The sequence below is a fragment of the Rhinolophus sinicus genome, chromosome 4, assembly GCF_057876585.1.
Source record: "Rhinolophus sinicus isolate RSI-liver-muscle chromosome 4, RSI-T2T, whole genome shotgun sequence".
In the NCBI taxonomy this organism is placed as follows: domain Eukaryota; kingdom Metazoa; phylum Chordata; class Mammalia; order Chiroptera; family Rhinolophidae; genus Rhinolophus; species Rhinolophus sinicus.
In genome coordinates, this window is record NC_142504.1 from 115,144,663 (window position 1) to 115,170,238 (window position 25,576).

A 25,576-nucleotide genomic window follows, 5' to 3' on the forward strand; every position below is an offset into this window, starting at 1 on the left:
GTGAAATGTGTGACCAACAAAATGCGCACCACTCAGGATCCCGCTAGGATGGGGACTCTTGGCAGAGGTCGTGGGACCCTCCTAAGCGGGAAGGTTCAGAGGGTAGGGTACGGACTCCCCCATTTCAGACCTCAGAACCTCACTAAAGTCCACAAGTCGGACCCCAACGTTGAGGCACCAGGGCAAAGGCACCACGTCAGAGGGAGCGGGAGACACCGACGGAGGGCACTGTCCCGGACCGCGCTCCAAGGCCCCCAGCCTCACAGGGTTCACCCCGGGTCACGTTCCGCGATCCCCACGCTCGGGGGGGCGGAGCGATGGCGGGGCGGGCGTCGGGGATTGGTGGACGGGTCGGAGGCTGGGGCGGAGCGACACCAGTCTTCCTGAAGACGCTGGGGATTGGTGGGAGGGGCAGGCGACGCAAGCCCTCCGGCTGAGCCCCGGGATTGGTGGGTGGGACGGCGGCGAGGGGCGGGGTGAGGGCCGCCATCTGGACGAGGCCGGGGTGGTGGGCGGGGCCCGCGCCGGGGGCGTGACTGACACGTGATGCGGAACCGGCGCTGAGGCCGCGTGCGGGTAAGTGGCCTTTCCTGACCTGGCCTGGCGGGGAGGCTCCGAGGGGGGGGCGGAGGCCGGGAGCGTCGGGCTCCAGGCCGCTGCCAGATGGGGGCAATGGAGGCCGGGCGTGTGCGGCGGGCCGGGGTCGGAGGCCCCACGGGACTCGCGCCCGGAGCTCGGCTGCCGAGGGCGGTGCCCACCACCTGGGCCGCGTAGCCCGCAGTGACGTGAAAAGGCGGTGTCTCGTTCAAGTGGGGCCGGCACGGGAAGCCGGGACTGTGCGGGCGGCGGGGAAGGGCGCGGAGGGCGCCGGCCAGTCGCAGCCGCCCCCCGGCGAGGCCTTCTCTCGCCCACAGAGCCTTCGGAGGCTCGGCTCGGTATTCCTGGGCGGCCCACCCAGGTGCAGAGCCCGGGGGTCTGGGTCTCCAGGGCCCTCTGGCCTTCAAGGCTGGGAGGTTGCACCTGCCGGTCTGAGGCAGGTCAGCCGTTTTCTCATCTGTAAAAAGGAAAGATCCTGGTTCCGGGCCCTCCGGCACTAACGCCCTTAAGACCCTGGGCCTCGCTGACCGCACCGCCAGTTTGCCCCCACACCCCCACTGCTACGCTAGGACCCCGGAGAGAGCCGTCCTAGTGCTGAGTGTTCAGGTGCGGACCTGAACCTGTGCAGGGACCTTTCATTCCAGCCTTTGTGTCCCTGGTGTTTGCAGGGAGGAGCAGCGAAGGATAACGTGGAATTGCATGTTTGCCATAAAGCTGTAGATTGGGCAAGTTGGAGGTTCCTGACCCTGTGTTAGTGGTTTTTACAGAGAACTGAAGCCATGATTCCGGTATTTATTTAACATATGCCTTGAGTTAACGAGGCACAAGCTTGGGAAACTCACAACCAAGAGAATCACTTGTAGGTATTGCTAGATGATGGTTCCAGGTGTTACCAGTACCTTCCCCGCTCACTGGTTTCACTACCTAAATTTTGTCACTCCCCAGGAACTTTAGATTTCAAGAGGGGACTGAAGATGGCACTTATTTTGAAAGGATATTTGCTCTTGTTCACTCCAACACAGGCTTTTACCTTAACCAGTTGGGTTCAGCAGGGCGTATAAAAGTGGTCCCATTTAATGGTGTCTGGGGGCAACACCAGGGTAAGGCACAACTGTGGGTGAAGGGAGAAAATGGGCCTGGCCTCGCTTGCTGTGACTGGATTGGTAGTTCAGAGATGTTGCTTTTTTTCCAGGGAGTTGGGAAGCAGAGCTTTGCAGTCTGGTCTGTTGAGTCTCCTTTGGTGAAAGGTGCAACTTAAGTCGTTCCATCTTTGAGTGACTACTGGAAGGCCATTGGTTCATTTGGTTGCAAAGAACATAATATTAATGAGGAGAACAAACCACAGTGAGCTTGGGATTTGGGGTACTTAACGACCAGGAACCCAAATAAAAGTGCCCCGTATAGCATATTGGCTAATGAACATAGATAGCTTCCCTGTTTACATTTTTGGTGATAGGTGGATGAAATTTGACTAAGGAACACCCATGACGTTCCTTTACAGCATTCGTAACTCTTACTGGGCTCTTCCCGAGGAGAGCCTCAGCTGAAACAGTCTGAGTTGGCAGGAGGGTTGTACGTATTTCATGCTTCATTGCTAGTGTTTGAAGAGGACGAAGGAGGCACCGAGAATAAGTAGTTTGGTCTCCTGTCCTCGCTGAACTCTCGTTGCACAGCTCAGGTAGCTTCGGTCTGCTGAGCAGCTGCCACATTTCATGTCCCAGAGGACACAGTCAGTCCTCTGTTTAGAAATTACTTTGAAATCGTATACCAAGAAAAAACTGCGCTGTAACTGCAGTGTGTCCACACACAGGCATCAGAACTGCCTGGATGGGGTAGGGTCTCGTGACTCTGCAGCTCACCGCGCCGTGGCTGAGCTCTTTCCAACCACGGCTCCAGTTTGGGGTGTTGCCACTTGATGGCATCCGAATTGTCAGTTGAAGGGGACAGGACCAGTTTTGAAAGTCCCAATGCCAGAATCATTTTTGTTTCACATGCATTCCAAATTTTAAAGGCGATCAGTGAAGTGATTTCTTGTCCCCTGTGTTTGCGGAATGTGCTGGGTCACACCTGAGAGACTGGATGTTTGAAAATGCATTTGGGAGGGAAGCTGCTGTCTTAATCAGGCCTTTGTGGAGGTTTGCATGTTGCCTTTGGCAGGTTCTGGACTCAGATTGTCAGCTTTCTCAAAGGGAGTCTGCCTCTCCTTGGGCTTTTTTGTTGTGTTGTGGCTTTGCGGCTGTAAGAGACAGGCTGTGACATTTTTGCTGGGATCCTTGGAGTGATTATTTCCTCTGTGGTCATAGGAAGTGGAAAGTTCTCTGTGTTCTTTAAGAGAGTAAAATTTAAAACAGAATATTAAGTGCTTATAAATCAGTGTGACTGGGAAGTACCTACTTTTAATTTCCATCAGATTGTCTCCAACTCAGCCCCTTTCTTCAGTTATCTGCCATTTTGACACACTTTGAGGTACATTTTCCTTCTGAAAAAGAATGGGAGATCATTCTTAACTGAGCCTCTTCACTCCATCGCAAAGCTTTCGTTTCTGCCACTGCGGTCACTTCCTGGAGTCCTTGTGACAGCTGGCTTGCAGTGCTGGCCGGAAGGGTGGGGTGGAGGTTGTGAAACTGAACCAGCGCCTTCCAGCCCATGGCTCAGTCCAGCCCTATTCAGAGGCAGCACTAACAGGTTGTTCTTCCTTCTAAGAATCTCCAAGGTCTGCAGTCTGGTTGAAAGATGTCAGTCCTCACTACCCTGTTTCAGTATATTAATGAAAACCAGGATCGCTTCGTTAAGGTAAGGGAATATTTATTCTAATAAACTTAATATTCAGTTTAATCTGATGAGGCTCAGAGAAACTAATACAAATTATGTTGTTTAAATCAAGTATTGAAAATAGACAAATGCTGTATGATCTCACTTACATGTGCAAATTGGAAACTACAAAAGTTGAACTCAAAGAAGCAGAGAGTAGAGTGGTGGTTGCTGGGGAGGTGAGAAATGTTGAAAGGGTACAAACTTTCAGTTATGAGGTGAGAAAGTTCTAGTGATCTAATGTACAGCACGGTGATTATAGTCAACAATTTGTTTCGTATACCTGAAATTTGCAAAGTGAGTAGTTCTTAAGTGTTCTCACAACAGCAAAAAAGACAATTAAAAATATGTATGTATGTGTGTATACATATAGATATATAGATAGATATCTATATATCTATATACACACACACATATACATACATACATACATACATACATACAGCATAGAAGTTATACTTTTGGCTTTTGACAGAAAATCTTAATATATGTTTCTAGAAATAACAGGTAATCCGAGATTTTAGTTTAATCTCCATCTATAATTTCTTGTAGTAGACATGTATTAAAGACCTATTTTGCATTTCGCATGTTTTAATGATTTGGTAATGCCATATGCATTAATCTGTTTCTTGCGATTAACGTGAAGAATCATGCTTTAAAGTTTTTCTTGGTAGACACATTTCAGATGAAATCATCACCAGAGTTCTCATTCTAAAAATTATACTTTAGAGAATTTGGCCACAAGCAGGATGGTAACTAAGCTAACGTGGACTGTGAAAATGTTGGTTCTTTCCTGAATCCCTCGGGTATAATTTTGTTAGAGATTCATATATAAACGTATTTATGGAACTTTGTGCATTTTACACTCACCTCATGCTTAATGGTTAAAAATACACATTCTGACATTTTTCTGTTATGGTCTAGTAGTTCTTGGTACAGGGTCAGTAAAAACAGTTTTTTAAAATGTTAAGCAAAATGCACGTGTGATGGATCTCTTCTTCTACATCTAACCAGCATCTCCAAAATAGAGTAGGCACAGGTCACACGTCAATTTGGGGTGCCTGAAACACAGCAAAATGATGAATATCTTCTTCCTTAAGGAGCACCTTTTGAGAATTCCTCTTTGCTTATTGTCTACAAATAGAAACTTGCGGAGTGGGTGGCCATCCAGAGCGTCTCTGCATGGCCCGAGAAGAGAGGGGAGATCCGAAGGATGATGGAAGTGGCCGCTGCAGACATCAAGCAGCTGGGTGGCTCTGTGGAACTGGTTGATATTGGAATGCAGAAGGTATGTGCTTGACGTCCTGTGAGTGGCAGAAACTCAGCTGAACACATCTCACCTGGGGAACTGATAGGTCTCAGCAAGCTCTCAGACCACCTTTTGCTTCAGATAACGTGCTTGTCTTTAAAACAAACACAAAAGGCCGAATTTAGATACTAATCTTGGAGATTTCTTCAGTTGGACTGGGGCAAAGGTTTTGTCAGACTCAGCGTTTTTCTCCTGGAAGGAGAACTGTTAACGTAATGACCATTAGTTATTACTTCTGAATACATTAACGTAAGGATCATTCCTAGGAAACAGCTGAGATCCACCCCTCCACCCCCGCCCCAGATCAGCCTCGTTTCAAACTAGGCAGTTCTGCTCTGTCCGTGTAGGTGTAACATGATGAAGACTCCCACTGTCCCTGCACTCTGTCCCCCAGCACCCTACTTGGTAGGAACAGCACTTTTTCATGACTTGGCTCCGGAAAGAGCTACTTTGTTTGTGGGGCTGGGGGCTCAATTATATATTTGTGCAGGATTCTGACAGATGCAATTAATTGGTTTGTTTTCTTCCTAACTTGAATGAACAATCTCACTTCACGCCAAAGTGACTCACTCAGTTTCAGATGATTTCAGTCCTGTGTGAATTACATGGTTCAGGCCATAGATTGTCTAAGTTGAAACATTCTTTTATATTGCAGGGTATGGTGAGGTTTGGTTTATCTCGTTCTCTTGCCTGATGATGTAAGTGTCAGGTGAGGTCATAGTCCTGGGGTTTTACCTGTGGCCATTCAGCCCAGTCCACTCTTCTCAGGAATGGAAACGCCCAGAGGCTCAGGTGGGCTGTGCCTCCCTGGGGCCCACATCCATTCATGGCAAACCTGGGCCTCCCGATTCCCAGTCCGGTATTATTGGTTTGCACTTTCTTCTGACTACAGATTTAATTGACTTCAGGTTACCTAAGATAGCTTATGGCACTTGACCCCACCCGTGAGAAAATCAACCAAGCTTCTTCGTATTATTTTAGGAGCATACTTGACCTGTTCCCCCTCCTTTTTTTTCCTAATATATTTTTAAAAATTGGGGTGGCAAATAAATTTTGAGTTGTTTTATGACAGGAGATGATTTCGTCTATTTAGCACTGACATTACAGTGCAGTTCTTAAGAAAAGACCTTCCATCAAGGATTACAATAATTACCACATGATTTTGAACGACATAACACCTGTTTTTATCAAGGAATCGTTAGATTTCATCACCGTTAGAGAAGTTCTGCAGAGATGCTTGCAGTGTGAGCTCGCAGCACATTTGATCGCTCACCACTTCACTTGGCAGCAGTGCTCCAGTTCTCAGGAAGCGCTGACAACGGGGGGCAGCTGTGAGGTGGATAGGATGTCACCACATGTACACACCAAAGCTGGGGTAACCAGGCTTATGGAGGAAAGATGACACTGGCAATTCCAGGCCCTCGTGGCAGAGCTCGGAGCACGGGTCCCTGGGAGGGGAGGGCCAGGGGGCAGGCACTGACTGTGGCAAAGGCTGGTTTGAGGCTGTTGGGTGTTGGGCCTCACAGCCAAGGCCGGTGCAGGAGAGGTCACATCGGACCTGTCGCTGCTGCCTAGCCACTGCCCAGGTGGTAGCACAGAAAGGGTGCCTGGCCAGGATGTGGGAGACCTGGTCACCGAGGGCTTGTCCCCCAGACAAAGGAGCTCAGGAAATGGGATAGTCATGGCTCCTGAGCCAGGCAGTGACGGAAAGGAAGAAGTCAACAATGTCCAGGACAGAGTAGGTCCCACTGGACCTACTGGGTGCTGGGGCAGTGGGTCGAGGATGGGGCGCTGGATTAGGCTGGAGGCTGTGGCAGTGGAGTGGGGCGGAGGGGGAGATGTGGAATCCTTGTCCGAGGTTGCCCAGACCGGTACTCTGGCGGAGGGTGGCGCCTGGCCCTGGGAACCTGACTCTGCCGTCAGGTACTTTATCCTGTGGCGTTTCGATAGTTAGGGACACCCAGAGAGAGAGTTCCAACGTGCTGTATGCGTTTCAGTCCAGATTCACCTGTGGGTCCAGACAGCTTCTTAGAAAAATGCGAAGTATTCCAGAGGAGCTCTATTGTGTAGGAATTTATTTAGAGGAAATCCATTGTCCTTTGGAAATCATTTTCCTCCTGAGGTGAGCCTAGGGAGGACCAATGTGACTGTAGTGCCACGTGTTATTTATAACCAGGGCAGTGAGTTTAAGGAACGATTCTTTGCCTATGGGTACAGGCTGTCCCTGTATGACTGTGCCTGGGTCCTGTGGGTTTACCAAGTCTCTTACACTGAGTACTCATGAGTCGTGTTTACTGGGGAGACAAAGCCTGAGTCCTGCAGTATTCCGGCAGCCCATGCGGCCCCAGGTGTAGGTAATACCTTAGAGGTGCTGAGCCCCCTCTGTTTGGGGACAGTCACTTAGCCCTTCACCAGCCTTGTCCTGATGAGCTTGTCCGTTGTCATAGTAGCTGCTTATTTACCTCTCAATTGTGAATCATTAGTTTGACTTCCTGATCAGCTGTGCTGTTTATTCACGTATATTTGCATCAACACGATAGTGTGGTTAGTACTGGGCGGGAGACTGATAAGGCCTTTGGGAGAAAGGTCAGAGGAGGGCCAACTCTCACTGCTAATTCACTGTGGCTCAGTGTGACAGCGTCGCCGCGTCCTGGCCTGTGGCCCTTCTTGTGCATTGGTAATCTACATACCGAATTTCAGAAGCATGCCTTCTGCTTTTAAGATTGTAGTCGTTTTTATCCATTATTTTAGAAAATACTGAACTAAGTTGTGTCCCAAACTCAGCCTTCATAATACATTTTGTTATATAAAGTTTAAAAAAAAATCAGCCTCTAAAAATTTACTGAATTGCCTGCAGTTGGTAAACGTGGTTCAGTCTGTGCTCTGACTTACGGGAAAGTAAATTCTTGTTCATTAATGGCTCAGTTGAACACTGATCTTAAACTCTACAATAGAGGGTGATTGATGAGAACAGATAAGGTAAATGAGAACAGTAGCATAATAATATATGTTGTAAACACCAGATTTTTTAAGCAAAGGCTGTCCTCGTTTCCCCCCTCTTGCCTCCTAGCTCCCTGACGGCTCGGAGATACCACTGCCTCCCATTGTACTTGGCACACTGGGCTCCGATCCCCAGAAGAAAACGGTGTGTGTTTATGGACATCTGGATGTGCAGCCGGCAGCCCTGGAGGATGGCTGGGACAGCGAGCCCTTCACCTTGGTGGAGCGAGATGGTGAGGACGCGTCCTTGCAGCTTCTGGAGAAGCGCCGGTACCGCTTCACTCCAGCCACTCGATGGCAGTCTCTTGGTTGTTATCTTCCCAGAACAGGTTGTCTTTACAAAATGTAGAAATTGGATTCTGGAAGTTTCACGCGTGTGCACCAGTCGTAGAAACATCAGAAAACCTTTCTGGCCCCATGGAAACAAGGGCTTTATGGCCTTGGGTCAGCTATGCGTCCTTCTACTGCTGACACTTTTTCTCAGAAAACCTGTTCTGAACTGAGGCCATGCAGCCCTCAGACACCTGTCAGCTACCATATTTCCCCGAAAATAAGACTGGGTCTTATATTCATTTTTGCTCCAAAAGACGCATTAGGGCTTATGTTCAGAGAACGTCATCCTGAAAAATCATGCTAGGGCTTATTTTCTGGTTAGGTCTTATTTTCAGGGAAACACGGTGGTACCTGACTCCATTTCTAGCTGCTTCCGTGGTGCATTTTGGGAGCTTTGCTTTGGACACTAGGGAAGTCTCTGTCTTTCCCTGCCCCTGGCCCCTGGCCCAGTCACGGTCACCGAGTGCCTCCCGGCCGGCCTCTCTCAGGCACTTCGAGTCTTCATTGGAGGACTCACCCCAGGCAGCCCCTTTCTCCTGCCCCTCTGGTGTAAAGCTTCCCCCTGCCTTCATTCCTGAATTGTCACGTTTCCGCTTTGGGCAGCGTCTTTGGCCAGGTAAAGAAGCCTTGCTCCCTTGGGCTAAGTCCAGACTGTCTTGAATTAAAGCCCTTCTAAGTGGATACGCTGAGTTTCTGTTCAGACCGGTCCTCGCTCAATGTCAGATAGGCTCATCACTGCAGAAGGACGAACCTGTTTGCTTAAAGCAGCATCTGTGAGGAAATGCAGACCACACCGTGGTCGTCATCGCCGCGCAGTGACTGACGACTCATTGATTATAAACTGAGCTGCCCTGTGCCCTGGACGCCGCCTCTGCGTCGGCTAGTCATCCCTGTCGGGGACACTTCCGTGTCTTTGCTCTCAGCCTGCCCTTCCTCCCTGTCCCCTCTTCCTGCTTCCGAGTGGCACTATCCTCTCCCCCACCACCTGCCCCAGAAACGCAGAGGTCAGCCTGGCCCCCCGCAGTCCCTGCCTCGCCCTCCCCCCCACTGTAGGCCCTCCTGTCACCTGAAGTTGTTTAGTCCTGCACCCCTCTTCCATCCTGTCCCACGGGACCTCACATGCCAACTCTCCTCTTCACACCTCCCGGGATGCTTGGTGGCACTGGCTCCCCCACCTCCCTGTCTTGTTCCCCCCACATGGCTCCTCCGCCACCTGTGCCCCGTGGACCCCTGTTTAGACGCCAGCACTAGTCACCCACCACAGCCGTTCCCCGATCACACCGCACAGACAGACAGACTCTCTCGGTAGAGGCCTGGGCATCGATGGAGCTAGAAGGAGAGGCCTGGGAGCAGGGAGCACATCACGTTTGTCCTGGGCACGTCTGTCCGGCACCGCCTGCACACTAGGCATGTCATCAGCGTTGCTCAGGACTAGGACGCGCTCTAGAAGAGCTCTTTAGCCTTCGTGAGAAGTGGGGTTTACTTGAAGAGGGAATTTGCAGGGTAATGATGGCTTTAAGCCTTGTACTATGGGGTGGGCCGTGTTAAAACCGCTGAACGTTTGAGAACAGTCTTAGGGATGAGGGCATCAGGGCACTGCCCAGGGCAGACCGACAGAGCGGCTGAGCCCCGAGCAGGCGACAGCCGTCCTGCTCTGCCCTGGTCACCCTCGGCCATGCTCTGCGTCACGTGATGGCCAGGAGAGTGGTCCGGCCTCTCCCCAGTCACGCATGCTGGCCCGTGCCCAGCCCAGGGGTCCCCAGAGCCAGTGTGCAGAGGGGACCTGTGTGACTCACTACACCGAGGACAGTCAGTATCGTGCTGTCAGCTTGAAAAGCAATAACCTAGAGAAATAAATAACAAACATAGGTTCTATATCAAACTAGATGTCGAAATTGGGGTGCGGTGAGATTTATCCTCTTTTGGTGAGCGTGATTGTACTTCCTCCTTTGACCAGGTTTCCTCCCTTATTACCACTAGCGGTTGTGAAAATGGATTGTAACGAAGTAGCCAACTGATAGTGGTTTTCTGGAGCTGGGTCTGAAGTCCAGGCTCTGAGTCAGCAGGGGCACGAGCGCTGCCTAAGTGCTGCGTCAGCGGGGCAGGAGGGCACGTGGCGGGGGTTGTTCTGGGGATTCTAGCACGAGTGTTGGATACTCGGGGCTTCTGATAGAATGAAAATGGGGCTTCCGATTTCAGGAGAATCTCTTAGGATGGCGGTGTGTGGTTTTGCTAAGATGTTACCAGATGTTCACTGAGGATATGCTTGCTTGTCTGTCTCTATCACCGTCACTTTATGAATTTGCTCGTTGCTGCTGTTCTAGGCAAATTGTACGGGAGAGGCGCAACTGATGACAAGGGGCCGGTGGCCGGCTGGATGAATGCCCTGGAAGCTTTTCAGAAAACAAATCAAGTATGTCACCCACACCGAACTGGTCTGGTTCCATCTGAGTGCCATGGGCTGGGCCCTCGGTCCCTGGAACAGCTTGTAAAGATTAAGGGTCACCGGCATACGAGCCAGCAAGCTTCCCCAGCTGGCAGCTCCATGAGTCAGGTTTAAGATCGTGGTTGTGTTCCAGCTTCAGGAAACACTGTGGGTGTGACTGTTTTACAGGGCTCGACGGTCACACTGTTGATAGTTCAGCAGCAGCCCAGGCCCCCCACAGGTGACCGCCTGTGGGCGTGGCGGTGGGCCCCCCACAGGCTCTGTGATAGTGGATGAACCCCTTTTTCTGCACGGTTTACAGTCTCTAAAAATACATTCTTTTTTAAAAAAAAAAAAATTATTTCCTTAACTGAAGTATCCACTCCTTGTTGAAGTTTGTTAAATACCAAGAAGTAGAGAGAAAAAACTTGCCTAGAATCTCAATTCTCAGACTTCATATTTTGTTACCCATCTTTTCACGTGTTTTTAACCTAATTGTCATCATGTTTAGATGGGGTTTCGCATCTTGCTTTTGTCTTGTATCGTGATAAAATCAGACTTAAAGGCAAACATTTTTGTGAGAGCGTGAAGTGGTCGATCTGAATAGGGTCCTGGACCCTTGGGTCCAGGGGTCCATTTTGCCCAGTGGCGAGCTGCGGCCCAGAACCTCTGGTTGCCTGGGCCCCCGCAGCCACCGCGTGCTGGGCGCAGGGACTGGGATGGCTCCGCCTCCTCCAGGGCCCTCGGAGGGGTGTGCGGGGCAGCGCCACGGGGCAGCTGCACTTCCACCTGTCCCATCCACCGAGGTCCTGAAAAGGATGTCATGTGAGGGGCAGAGGAGGCAAGGCAAGCGGTCCCCTGAGCACTGCCATCTGGGGCAGTTCTGAGCAGGGTTCTTCCGATGGTCCAAGTGAGGGCCCTGCCATCTGCGCCTGTGCAGCTTCATTTTCTCACCTCTGGAAGGGGCCACCCGCCTCATCGCACAGCCTTGGCAAGACCGGGAAAACTACGGAGCAGGAGCCAGATGGCTCTTTAGGGAAAGGGATTTCCATGAGACAGCGGAGGGCATCGCGCAGGGGCAGCAGCTGAGCTAGAAAAGGCCCTCCCTCATTCGTGCGGGCACTGGTGGTGGCCACAGGGCCGCTAATGAAGCCCCCTGTAGTTTTCTCTGTGCCATGGCCTGTGTGTAGAGGGCAGCTCAGGCTTTCCCGGGGACTCATGTTTGTGCTAGGTGAATGCAGAGATCCCTGCGACTAGGAAACGTGGTCACACTGAGGAGTTCCACGGAAGGCATAGCCCAGTGCCTGGGATACACAGCCCGCCCGAGTAGCTAGTCAGGAGGAAGTCGGTTATTTGAAATCAGCGATTTCATAATATTTGGGGACTTCCTGTCTATAGTTTCTAAGAACTACAGGTACATGAGAGCTGAATGGCTGCCCATGTTCTTCCCCTTCACAGGAAATCCCTGTCAACATCCGATTCTGTCTGGAAGGCATGGAGGAGTCCGGCTCCGAAGGCCTGGATGATCTGATCTTCGCCCGAAAAGACACGTTCTTCAAAGATGTGGACTACGTGTGCATTTCTGACAACTACTGGCTGGGCAAGAAGAAGCCCTGCATCACCTATGGTCTCAGGGGCATTTGCTACTTCTTCATCGAGGTACCGTGCTGCGTTCGGCACGTTTGTGGGGTGTGCTCCCCTCACCCCACCTATAGTCGGCTCGTTCCTCCTGAGCCCGCAGGTGCCAGAGGCATGAGGGAAAAGCTAGCCCTCAGCAACCCAGCTCCTGGGGCCGAAGTTGGCGGGTCCTCCGGGCCCAGCTCGATCCGCAGGCAGTGTCAGCCGGGTGCAGGCTAGGCCGGGGCCCTCTGCAGTACTGCCTTGGAGCAGTGGGGAAAGATGGAATGCTAGTCCGTTTAAGGAGACTGAGACATACACAGAGCAGTTCAGAAAGACTTCCTTTCAGAAGTTAAATATTCGATATTTCAGCCCTTAAGCTCTTAGGCCTTGACTGAGTGATCCCGAGGGGACTGGGACATTGCACTTGACCCAGAACCGAGGAGGATGGACCTGCCACTCAGCTGTGTGGTCAGCTGAGCCGTGGTCGTCTCATCTGCAGAGAAGGAGGGGGGACCTGCCACACAGGGGAACTGATTACACTGCTCCTGGCAGTGAAGGTGGTTTATAGGCTGAGCAGTGACCCCAGTCACTCCGCTGAGCGCTCGCTCTGTGCAGGGCACCTTTCAACCTGCGGTACGAAAACCCGACAGGATGCAGTAGCTGGGAGCTGAGTGCTCTTTCTGTACCGTGTTCCAGGTGAGGGGGCCGAGGCCCGAAGCGGCGCCCGCCTCTCCCAGCTTACACAGCTAGTCAGTGGTGGGTGAGGTCTGAGCCCTCGACCCCGGGCCCCCTGGCTCTTCCATGGCAGGTGTCACCCTTTCAGCAGCCAGGTGCAGGGTCTCCATGAAACCACTGGGAAGGGTCTGAGTGCTTGAGCAGCTGCCCTACGGCACGCTTACACCTGTGGTCAGCATTCCTCTTTGGCCTGCTCCGCACTCCTACTTACTCATGGCTGGCACTCCTAGTTCCCCTGTGCTCAGTACTGCTCTCCCTGTGGTTGGCCTTCCTCATGTGCCTGCACTTACCATTTCCAAGGGTGTTTTTTTTTTTTTTTATTGCTTCCAAAGTTTTGTAATTTAGGTAGCACCTTGTTCTGCTCATTGAGGGAGCAGTCTGATTTTAAAACTTGTCCGTTGGGTCTTGTGAATGTTCTTTGTTCAATTTACTGTCACATGATAAAAGTAAGCTCCCACACATGAGCAGCCCAACAAAGTGGCCTTTGTCTCCGTGCAGGTGGAATGCAGTGACAAAGACCTGCACTCGGGGGTGTACGGGGGCTCGGTGCACGAGGCCATGACGGATCTCATTACGCTGATGGGTAAGCGGGGCTTTCAGACGGTACTTGGAGATGGGGAGAGGGTTGAGGGGGGCCCTGTTGCCAGGCTGCCATCAGCGTTGGGCATTCCAGCATTCCTTAGAGCCATTCGCGTCACTGCTGCTTCCTTCCTTTTAAAGTGGGCACTGATGCTGCGTCTCAGCCTCTGTCTTCCTCCATCATCCCTTCCCCATGTCACCAACCCCTGCGTCTCCTCCAGGACCCAGCTCGGCACCCCTGGCTCCATGGGGCCCTGTCCGGCCCAACCCCTAGAATCACACGGCCCTTTCCTCTGGGCACGTTGTGTGTCACGTGCTTCGGTCTGCTGTACGTCATAGTGGCCACCACGAGCTCCGGCATGGTCAGCTCACTGTCCCTGGCGTCCTCGTGTGAGGCTGGGTGTAAATGTTGCCTCACCCACAGTTCGGTGTCCTGTGTCCCCGGGTGGACAGTGGCCGCCACATGTGAAGTCAGTGTTGCTTCTGGGCTGGAGTCTCCGCAGCTTGGGGGAAGCTCGTTTCTGGTGGGAAGTGCGTCGACAGGGCAGTACTGGGCAGTGTCGGGATCTTCAGGGAAACCTGGGGCTGCTCTGACCGTGCCCAGCCCGCCAACCCTGTGTCAGCGTCTCTGTCTCACAACGGGGAGATGGCGCTGCTCACCTCGCGGCTGTCAGGGCGGTTAAGTGACGAGCACAAGTCCCGAGCATCGTGTGTGCCCAGGAAACGTCCTCAGCAGGCGCCTGCGCAGGCCTGGCCCTGCGGGCTCCCAGCTCCTGGGGGGCACGGCCGGCTCTGGGCGCCTGGTGCGGAGCGCGCTCACCTGCCCGCTCTCCCCAGGCTGCCTGGTGGACAGGACGGGCAAGATCCTGGTGCCCGGCATCAGCCAGGCGGTGGCCCCCGTGACGCAGGAGGAGCTGGAGCTGTACGACAAGATCGACTTCGACCTGGAGGAGTACGCCCAGGACGTGGGGACGGACGCCCTGCTGCACGGCTGCAAGGTCGGGCCTGTGACTCGTGTGCGGGACCCGGGGGGGGCCGAGGGGCGGCCGGGACTCAGGTGCCCCATGTGCGCGACGCAGACCCCGAGCAGGACGCCCAGGCGGAGGCGGGGAGGTGGCCGCTCGGCCCTGAGCGCCCAGGAGCCGGCAGGGTGTCAGGGGGCCCTGGTGGCGGCCACCCCTGCCCGTGTGCGTGGAGGACGGTCTCCCCGCACTGCGCTGGAGACGGGCGGAGGGTCCCTGACGGAGCCCTGACGCCAGGAAGCGGTGTCCTGGCTTCTCCGTGAGTTGGTTTAGGGCCCAGTGTAGGAGGGCTGTGAGCTCACACTCAGCTCGGCCGTGATGGGCTCCCTGAGGGGAGAAGGGGGGTTGGTGTCTTCTCCCTCAGACACAGGCGGCCACATGTACAGGGTGTGTGCAGGCCGCGTGCACAGGTGGCCCAGCTCTGTGCCTGCAGGGTCGGGAGGCCTGAGCCGCGAGCAGGACGTCAGGGAGGGCCGACTGGGAGAGGCCGGCGTCAGCGCTGGGCGCCCGTGCAGGGCCCCTGTGGGCGGCCGAGCAGCTGGCTCGCTCTCCCAGAACGGCGACGGGACCAGCTCTGAGAGGAGGTGTGAGCTGCTCCGATCTCACCTGTGGGCAGGTTATGGGCACGGGTGTGGTGGGCTGGGAGCTGAGGGAGCCACGTGGGAGACCCGTTAGGTTACTGCAGGGGTGAGAGCCTTGAGCTGGTGTCGTGGGGACGACGAGGTCACCTGAGAGGCTCAGGATGCATGCGAGAGTCGATGGGACCCCGTGGAGTAAGAACTTCACAGGTAGAGCGGAGAGGAGACGGTCCTCAGAGGTAGTAGGTGCGGCACTGATGCTGGGAAAAGGTGGCTTCTGAACCACCTTCTCTCTCTGCCTGCCCTGCTGCCTTCAGATTAATGTCTGCTTTTATGTAAGGTGTCACTTTAGGGCCATATGTGTTCCTCCAGGAATTACTGAGCTATTTGGTGCACAAACAAGAAGTCCACTAATGCAGTGTCTCAGTCCCAGGGACTCCTGGGAGCCCCGGCAGGTGTCTCCGTGCTGGGCAGCTCAGGGGTATGTGTCCTCTCCAGACCCATTTCGTGCCACTGCCGGGACGCACAGGTCATGAGAGGCAGTGGTATCGATTATATGACTGGGAGACAGAAGGCTGCTTTGTGCCAGTCCCCTCGGCAGATGGTGACAGTGCTTGTCAGTGGTCACTGGCCCCAGGACACAGTGAACTGTCTTGGTTTTCCACCTCACATAGGAAGTACCCCATTTCTGTGCCCTGTGGGCCTAGGGAGGGGTTCACACATGGCCTGAGTTGGGCCGCTGTCTTCCATCTGGTGCCTCTGGCCCCATAGGAGCTCTGATGTCTCCGGAACCTTGACCTTCCCACTGGATTCGATAGGGCTGGCAGGAGCCCTGGCTCCTATGGTTTGCTAATCCGAGCGGTTCAGAGTGGCAGGAGGACCGCACGTGCCACACCTGAGGGCACTCAGAGCGTGCAGTGCCGCCTTGAGGTGTCATGGGGTGGCAGCTAGCAGAGCGCCTGTGGGGCGGGCTCCCCTCCCACCCCTGGCGGGTCTGTACCTCCTCCCTGTGCTTGTGCGATCTCCAGGCCAGCCTGTGACTAAGAGGGACCTCCCAACCCCCATTCCCGCCGCCTCATGTTCCCTGACCCACTCTCGTTTTCTGCAGACAGACATCCTGATGCACAGATGGCGGTACCCGTCCCTCTCCCTCCATGGGATTGAAGGTGCCTTCTCTGGGTCGGGGGCCAAGACCGTGATTCCGAGGAAAGTGATTGGCAAGTTCTCCATCAGGCTCGTGCCAGACATGACTCCCGAGGTTGTCAGCGAGCAGGCACGTGGGGTGCTGGGATACGGGGCGGGGCTGCTGTGCACCAGTGGAGACTTGGGGTACAAAAGACTTCAGCTAAGGCTCTGAGCAGCTGGGAGACACAAAACCCAAATCTCCTTCCGCACTTCGGGGCTCTGGCCAACACAATGATGACTAGAATACACAGTTCAGAAACTCATCAAGATAAAGGCCACATAAAAATCGCTTGTAAGTGACCTTTGTCGCTGCTGAGGCATGTCAAAGCCTGACCTCTGACCTCGTCCTAAGGCTTCAGGGCAGATGCTGACTTCAGGTCGAATATGTCCTGGTGAGAGTCCAAGGGAGCCGCCTCTGGGCTGTGATGAGGTAGGGGGGCAGGGGAAGATGCCAGATGGGGCAGAGTCCAATAGCCACAGGTCAGCCAGGTTTTGGGGAGCAGTTCCCCGGGGGAAGGTTTCATGGAGAGATGGGGTCAAGGTCTTCCCTTTTGGGAGAGATCACAGGACTGTGGTTTTTTGGGGGTATCCCTGGGTTGGCACCTGGCTATGTTTTGGGTTTTGATACAGTTGTTCTTAGAAAGCAGATCAAGGGTCATTTTTAAATATTTGGTTTAAATATTATCCTTTGGGAAAGTCAGCTTTAAGGGTGAATTGCTTAAAATTAAAAGATTACCTTTACCTTAAAATAACTGAAGATTTTTTTCTTGATAAAATCTTTCTGTTATCATGATTATACAGATCACTCTTTAGCAGCAGAAAACGTGACCCATTGTAGACTCGTAGGCTCACTATAGATTGCTGTAGACTCATTGTAGACCCATTGTGGGTTCACCGTAGACCCATTGCAGATATACTGTAGACCACTGTGGACTCACTTAGATTTGTGGTAGGCTTACTGTAGGCGGGTCATAGACCTATTATAGACCCATTGCAGACCACTCTAGACTCCCTCTAGACCCACTGTTGATGCACTGTAAACTCATTGTAAACTCATTGTAGCCTCATTGTAAGCTCATTATAGACCATCGTAGACTCGCTGTGGGCTCATTGTAGACCATCGTAGACTCGCTGTATGCTCATCGTGGACCACTGTGGGCTCTTGGACAGTAGATCACTAGCATTGGACCAAATGCCAAGCTTCATAATACATTGTGTCCCTTTTGTTTGTGGTTCAGGTTACAAGCTACTTGACTAAGAAGTTTGCTGAACTGCACAGCCCCAACAAGTTCAAGGTGTACATGGGCCACGGTGGGAAGCCCTGGGTATCTGACTTCAACCATCCTCATTACTTGGCTGGGAGAAAAGCTCTGAAAACAGGTCAGACATCCTCCTTGGGTACGGATGCAGGGCCCTTGGCACGTCTGCTGGGGCTGTGCTGTATCGTCCGGGCACGTGGCTCCGTCGCGATGCTCTCAGCAGGGGTGGTGTGCAGGCTGGGCCGTGCCCCCTGCCCACCTTGGGGTGAGCTGCTGGCCCCAGCTGCTGGTGCAGGGTAGGAGATCGGCAGTGGAGCCCCAGCCTGGCAGCCCCAAAGCTCACCACTTCTTTTATTTCATCCTGCCCAGTGTTTGGTGTTGAGCCGGACTTAACCAGGGAAGGTGGCAGTATTCCTGTGACTCTGACTTTTCAGGAGGCCACAGGCAAGAACGTCATGTTGCTGCCTGTAGGGTCAGCCGATGACGGCGCCCACTCACAGAATGAAAAGCTCAACAGGTAAGGCTCCGGGTGGGTCCTCGGTGCTAAGTCCGGGGTAGTTTCCTCCTGCGCGCCAGTGAGAAATCCTGTGAAAGCCCGGGGCGCCCCCCACCCCAGGACCGCCCGTCCTGCTGCTGAGACACCCCCCTCCAGTGCTGTCTGCCGTCTGCCCTTGCGGTGCTGACAACTTCCGGTGGGAGGCAGGGAAGGGGGCCTAGGGGAGGTGGCAGTTCTTCCGAACAAGGTTTGCGTAGTGGTCTGTGTTTATCTCTGTGCTTCATCTACAACTCCAAGGACCTCCACACTTTCCTGTTGGAAAAATCATGATGTTATTGTTGGCTTCATAAGCCACTTTTATATGTTTCTGGCTTGTACAGTCACTGTGGGGGGGGAGGGGGTCTGGTGACCATCAGAGACGGAAGGTGATTTCAGAGTTGGCAGCAGTGCAGGGAGGAGTCTAAGACCGTTCGGGAAGAGCGGAGGCGGGCAGGAAGCCAGGGCCAGTCAGGGCCTAAGACTGAGGCAGAGACCCTGCATGGAGGGCGGAGGGCGGCCACAGGGACTTGGGTCCTCGCACATGACGTGGAGGCTTCGGATCCAAACAAACAAAGGGAGGGCCATGATCAGGGCGAGGCTGTGGGTGTTCAGATGCTGGGTGTTCAGATGCTGGGTGAGACCCCATATAGTCTATTAGAGCACGGCCAGGACTAGTCCCTGGTGGGATAGTTGGACTGAGAACCAGGTGCCTAAATCTAAAGGCAAGCAGAACTCAGGGCCAGCAAGCCAGGACGGCAGGGCGCCCCCAGAATGCCTCATGTGTGCCTGGACATCGGGACACTGCCAACACGGTGACTGTTCCTTTCCACTAGGCGTAACTACATCGAAGGAACCAAAATGCTGGCTGCATACCTGTATGAAGTTTCTCAGCTGAAGAACTGAGATTGTGTTCCTTGGAGCGACGCTGAAGGAATCTTGCCCTCCACCCTCTCCTCTCTGATCACTCAGGAAAGCTGTTGTCTGTCTCCTTTCCCTCTTGTCAGACCACACAGAGTCCCGAGAGTGGACACGGGGCACCACCTGTCTCATGAATGGCGTTACCTGTACCTGGCAGTTAAGGCTGTTTAGACCCGAGGCTTGTGAATGACTCTGAATGACAGCTGAGTCCCCAGCGGTCAGCACGGCCTGGTCTCCAGAAAACAGCCCAAGTCTGACAGCATGACTTCTTCTGTAGAAAGTTCTGGTTGGCATCCTGTTGGGCTAAACAGGCCTCGGTGCTTTCTGGTGCCGTCTCTGCCCCTTGACTCAGGGTCAGGCGCACTTGGAATATCTGTCAGGGCATCTGACGCCTCGAGGGGCCTCCCTTACTGATCCCTCACTGTCATGTGCGGCTCTGTCCTTTCTGAAGACCGTATCCATTACTGACATCTCCTGTCTTTATTCACCCTCACAACCTGAACCTAACTGGGAGGGTGATTTGGTCCCAGTCTGTGCTGATGAATAAAAAGTACGAGTGAAGCCCCTGGAAGTCTTGCTGCTCCTCTGACTTACCTGTGGAGCACACCTGCCCATGGAGGCCATGGTTCCTGTTGGCTCGTGGGGGGCAGGGCAGGTCGCTCCCAGTCCCGCTCGCCCCTACTCACATGTCAGGGAAGTGACCCTGCCCACTACCCCCATTCCTTATGCTGCCCAGTCAACAAAACTCAGATCAAACTGGTTTAATCAAAGTGGAGAGTTTATTGGCTGGGCTGGTGAAGAGATCGGAGGAAACAGGAGTACAGGGAAGCAGGGCGTGATTCCACGCACAGTCGAGTGTGTCCACTTTGCTGAGCTCATCGGTCAGAACTTGGGTGGGAAAAAGGGGCCTTCACACCTCCACTCACACAGGTGCCACTGGGAGGCATTCTCTTAGCCCCATGACCTCCCTGACACCTTCCCTCCTGGGTCCTCCCGTGCCCCTCGTGTCACCTCTACAGTCCCCGAAGCCTTGTTCTGCAGTCATACCTCCTTCCAACCACCCCCATTTTTCTAGACCTCTCGGGGGCTTATCTTAGGAAACCGACCTGATATCAACCACTGTACAGTCCTGGAACGATCCTTTGAGCTACCTGCCCTGGAGTCTTTGCACTTGAACATCTCATTAGAGGATAAAAGCTTTTTATACTAAGGAAATGGCATAAGTCCAGGCGCTGTATTGGGCACAGGGGAGGCTTTCCTGGAATTGCTGAAATCGAAAGTTTGTCCTTGATGGCTTTACTGGTGCTCCCCAGTAGAAGGCTGGCCACCAACATAAACACAGCTGCCTGGTCACATTTAGAAAATGGCAGGACTTGACTGGGTGGCGTTCTTCATCTAGAAGAGGAGGGACCCCCTTGACTGAGGGAAAATCAGGTTCACTCTGCTCTTGTTACGTTTGGTATCTGGGTCAGCAAAGCTGTGCCAGATGCGAAGGTCCTTCAGCCACGATGTATTAATTAGAGAGGATTAGGCTAGGCTGCTGTGACCAAACCAACAGAGGCTCACCGCCATGGCAGTTTACACATCTCTGTGCGCAGGCAGGCCAGGCCGGGGCTGGTGTGGCTGTTCCTGGGGGCTGGGCTCCCGGTTGGCACGTCCTCCACTTTCAGGGTCATCTTATGGGCACGGATCTCTGCTCCAGTTCCTGCAACCCCAACTGCATTTCAGCTGTGGGGAGGGAAGACATGCTTCTTTGCCTTAGGGCGCAATCCAGAATTAGCAATCATTTCTTTGCATCTTACTCGAACAAAGTACAGGCCACTCCTAGCTGCACAGGAGGTGGGAAAAAGGCCTGGCTGAAATTCCTGCCACGCTACAGGAGGGCAAACATACTTGGCAGTCAGCCCTGAAATCCTTCTACGCCATGATGTTTGTCCCAAGGAAACAGAGAAAGACTAACATTAGAGAGGAAGGACTCACGGGACACTTGGTTACTCATTTTTCAGAGAAGATGAATGTCTGCGGCAACCCCTGAAACTTTGAAGAGGATGCTGAGTGGGAAAGCAGTTTGCTACCCCAAAAAATATGCCTTCTTGTACATGTTGGTTATTTTAAGATGGTTATTTTTAAGAAACAAAAGACTCAGGAAGAACCTCTGACCTTCCCCCTAAATGTTAAAAGAATTTAGATAGAGGACCAGCTCCAGGAAGGGAGCTGACGTCCTAGATGACTGTAGTTTAATAGGAACTCGTGTGATGGACGGAGCTCGCGAGGCCCATGTGATCCGAGTCCTCTGTGTCCCCTTGTTAAGACAGCCCAGCAAACATTCATTTACCAAACATTTGCTTTTCCATCTCCTCGTGAATTGCCATCCTGCCATTGGAAGTCCCCCACCAACCCCTCCCCCCCAGCTCCTGGGGGCATATAAACGTGAGCTGCCAGTCTGTCCTCAGGTCTCCTATTCTCAGGAGAACCCCATGTATCCATGCATAATAACTTGGGTCCTTTAGTCGAGCCCAAAGAACTCAGAAGGGACGCAGGAAAGTTCATTTTTCTGCCCCACCGTTTTGGCAGGCTGGGCAGGAGGACTCGACTGCTGGGTACCATTTGCGCTGGGACTGCTGGGGCTGAGTCCCTGGGCATTGCACAGGCTGGCACAAGGTAAGAGCTCTTACTATGGCAGCACGTCGGCATCTGCGGCGTCTGGTGGAGCGAGAGTGGTGAGAATCTTTTCTCTCTCCTTCAGCCAGAGGAAATACTTGAGAAAATCATTTCTTGGGCAAACGTGACTCATAACGATGTGGTTTGAGTACTCTTGTTATCCGTTGACCCTGTTCCTCCTAGCAATGCTCACTGTTTTTCTGTGCCGCTTGTCTTGTTCTGTGTTTGGAGAGCTTAGCTCCTCTTTGGTCTCTGGCCCCCAGAAGGTGCACATATGGACATGCATTTGGCAGCCAGTCAAATAGACTGGAGGGTCTGAGCACCTGTATCCAGTAGGACTGGGCCAGCTGTAGCCAGTCGGCTATCATCTTTTCACCTTTATGGTGTTGGATTGTGCAGCTCTCAGGGGAATTTGTCACGCGGGGTCCCAGTCCATTGGGGCCTTTGTTATCTCAGCCTTTGCTGCTTTACTGCCTGTATCAATGAAAGGCTGTTATTGTCACAGAGCGTCCTGGGGCTGAACTTGCAGGTCTTGTGAGGGCTGCAAGCTTCGCATTCTTTTTTTTTTTTCTTTAATATATTTTTAAATGTGTGTATAGTTCTAATTTCTTTCTTTTTTTATTAGTTTCAGGTGTACAAAACAATGTAATAGACATTTATCATTATATATATATATATTTACAAGAAGCGGAGTACAGCATTAGAAATAGAGACAGTGGAAATGTAATGGCTGTGTGCGATGTCAGAGGGGTAGTAGACTGGGAGAGGGGGATTATCACTGTATGAGGGATATAAATGATAAGCTTTGCACTTTTGTTGAAGCCTCTTAAACCATGAAAGGCTCACTGGTTTGAGTCGTTGTTGAGGTTAATAGATCTTACCGTCACTGGCCAAACACTGGATCCTTTGAGCTGGAAAAACTTCTATATTTGAAACCTTTTACAGATCTCGTTATATATAGCTGGTTTTTGATACCATTAGAAAGACCAAATTGAAAAAAAAAAAAAAGGATACAAACAAATATGACTGCTAGCCTTACAAACAAAACCAGTTTGGAAAGTCTCATGGAATGTGCTGTCTTGGCTTTCCCTCACGGGTCTTGCAGACAGCAATAAAAACAGTAGGTTAATTAATGAGAGAATGGGGAGAGGCTGAGGAGACAGTCATGGGACTCTTCCCAACAAGGTAGAAATTTTTAAAAGGTTATTAAGAAATGAGGTGAATAAAGCAAGTATTGATAAAAGCAATAGAAAGAAGAAACAGAAGAGTCACAGGATTCATTGGATTAAAGCAAAGGTTTTAATACAACGCTTCCAAAGGTTGGACAGGCCAGAGAGACCTCCTGCTGGTCCCCCAACATTAGAGGGCCCCCAAGCTGTCTGCTCTGTGTACCCCTATTTGGAGAAATTTTAAAGCTAGAAGGCAGAGATTACAATGACAATCCTGACCAGCCGTCTCTGGGGGCAGCAGCCAGGCCTGCGAATCAAGTCACTCCTCGGTAGAGGACCCCCCATGCACGGCAGCACCAAAACCCACGGGCAGCCTGACTCAGGCGACAGTTAGATTGAGAGAATATAGAAATGTAATAAGAGTGTGAAAATTCGCATGTTTAAGCAGGTATTATGTAAAGACGTATCAACTTGACCTGAATGTTTTATTGGGAATGGATATTAAATCTGGCTGGGGAACTCCCCCTACCCAGTACTGTGAAAGAGAAGGCATGGAAATCCGCCCTTCGCACGATATTTTTGGACATGCTAACTGTCCATCAGGAAGATGGCCTGAGCCCACATGCTGTAGAATAGAAGCTAGAGGCTTCTATCGGGCTAATGGGAACCAATGAAAAAGTAAAAAAGCTTGTAACTTGGATTGGATTCTTTCTGTGTGTTTTTATGATATACATTTTCTGCCCCCATCTTCTCTGGGACCTAAGAGCCATTACTTTAAATGAAAATGATTCTTGGAAATTTGGCAAATGAAAATTCTTAAGTGTCTTCTCTACAACTGTGAGATCTCTGTGTTTGTCTGTCTGTCTGTGTTATCTATGGTATGTTATTTTTCTACCTCCAGATGGTTACTATTGAAAATTTTTTTTTCTTTTGTAAAGAACTTGGTTTAATTGGCTTAAAGGAGTTAAGCACTTATATAAGTTTTAAAATATAACAGAAAGTAAACCAAATGTCTTAACAGTTTCTAGGAAAACATTTGGTATTAAAGCTAATTTAAGTGTGTTGTTTTAATTAAAACAGACATGTCTTTAGAATTGTGAGAATTAAACATAATACATTTACCCATGGTATTTAAGTATAATACCTTTTGTTTCACTTATTTTATAAAAATAAATTCATATTATCTCTTTTACAAAATTTGTCATCAGGAAAAAAATGTTTGGAATAATAATGGACTTTGATGTCTTACGAAGTTTTCATGAGTAATCTAAGTATAATTGTTAAGGATTGCTAAACTAAATAGATGTAAGTAAATTTTTTAAAATTGTGGGGTAAAATTTTTTAGCAATAATTATATGGTATGTGTACTAAAAAATAGTTTCCCAAAATCTTTGGTAACTTGAAACCATAGGGTTTCACTAAGTTAAATTAAATGATGAAAAATTTTGAATATCTAGATCATTTTCAAATAAGAAAAAATACTGAAACCTTAATTGCTAAATAAGTCTATGTTTGCCTAATTTTTTTCTTTTGATTACAGAGAAACTAAAAGATAAATTTGGATCTTTTAGGGACTGTCTTACACTTTGTTGAGGAGGCATATGTTTTTAAAAATTACAAAATATAGTTGCCAGTAAAAGAACCTGTTTTTCCAGAGGTCATGAAATGTATTCATAAATTTGCTAATCTAAACAATGCTGATTGTTTACTTTTTAATTTTCATAGAAATTAAGGTTTCTAAGGGTTAAGAATTCTGATTAATATGGAAGGAATTAATATATGTCTTTGGTAATAGAAGGTATAAGGTATGAAAATACATTTTGAGGAAATTAAAAGAAAATGGTTTTCCTAAAATAAGTTGGTTACTTCTAAATGGGTAAGGGAACAAGAGACAAACTGAGCTAGGCAAGGAAAGTGATATAAGGTTTATGAAAAGGAATCTTAAGAAAGAAAATTTTATGTGTGGTCAAGCTGAATAAGATTAAAATAAATTTAATTAAGTGAAATTTAAATATGAAAATTAGCTGATGCAAAATTAGAGTTTGGTTCTCTTTCTTTTTGGTAAAAGGTCAAAGTTTTCTTGGACTATCAGCCTGCTCCCAATAAAATACTGTGAAAAGTTTTCTGTTCAAAAAACAAAGATTCTATTTTATCAAAATAATTGTCTGTGTTTTATGTTGTCTTAATCAGGTTCTTGATTACTTAAGAAAACTGAATCTTTGTAATAGTAGGAGCTAATGTTTTGCTAAGAATGATGCGACCTTCCGTATTTGTCTTTGTAATATTTTATTGTCACTTTGGTTAAACGGATTAGTATTGTTTCAAATGATCTGTGATTTTTTCAGTTAAATGTCCAAACGTTTTGATATTTTTTGATGAACTTCCCAAAATTTAAACTTTAAATTGCCTTTTTCTTAACCTGAAAATAACTGAGATTTAAAAAAAAAAAAAAAAGTGGCCTTGGAACATTTCAAAGACTCTCTCTTCTTGTAAAAGGGAAATAGTAAACTAATTAGGCTTATTTGGTATGTTGAATTGCCTGGACAGCATTGTCAAATAAGTGACAATAAACTTCTAGAGTAAACATTATTATTATATATCCCAGAAATTGTATGAAATTTCCAAACTTCTGATCTGTCCTGGTATAATGTTATCACTTGTGATTACAGAAATTTTTCAAAATGTTGCATGTCACAGAAATAAGCAAATTTCCTTATTGATTGCATTATAGTAAACTCTCATTTAACCTTTAACCATGGGCATTTTAAGTCTTTTGTCATTTACGAACACTTATTGTTTTATTCTGAGGCCTTTGAAAAAATGCTTTCATCTTCAAAAAG

General features: G+C 50.4%; 1 protein-coding gene across 3 annotated transcripts; it reads left to right on the forward strand.

The window, feature by feature from the left end:
* The first annotated feature begins 458 nt into the window (after positions 1 to 458).
* Positions 459 to 19,467, forward strand: CNDP2 (carnosine dipeptidase 2). 3 transcript variants are annotated; one of them, XM_019715406.3, is made up of 12 exons: positions 459 to 576; positions 3,301 to 3,390; positions 4,553 to 4,696; positions 7,788 to 7,950; positions 10,375 to 10,463; positions 11,934 to 12,134; positions 13,329 to 13,413; positions 14,247 to 14,407; positions 16,118 to 16,282; positions 17,433 to 17,574; positions 17,823 to 17,970; positions 18,822 to 19,467. In XM_019715406.3, exons 2-12 carry the CDS (start codon positions 3,331 to 3,333, stop codon positions 18,889 to 18,891), a joined length of 1,428 nt encoding a protein of 475 aa, XP_019570965.3. In that variant the 5' UTR covers positions 459 to 576; positions 3,301 to 3,330; the 3' UTR covers positions 18,892 to 19,467. The 3 variants fall into 3 exon arrangements, with proteins under 3 accessions (XP_019570965.3, XP_019570982.3, XP_074195937.2); XM_019715423.3 differs by lacking the exon at positions 459 to 576 and adding an exon at positions 628 to 1,037; XM_074339836.2 differs by lacking the exon at positions 459 to 576 and adding an exon at positions 1,185 to 1,203.
* Positions 19,468 to 25,576: the final 6,109 nt, after the last annotated feature.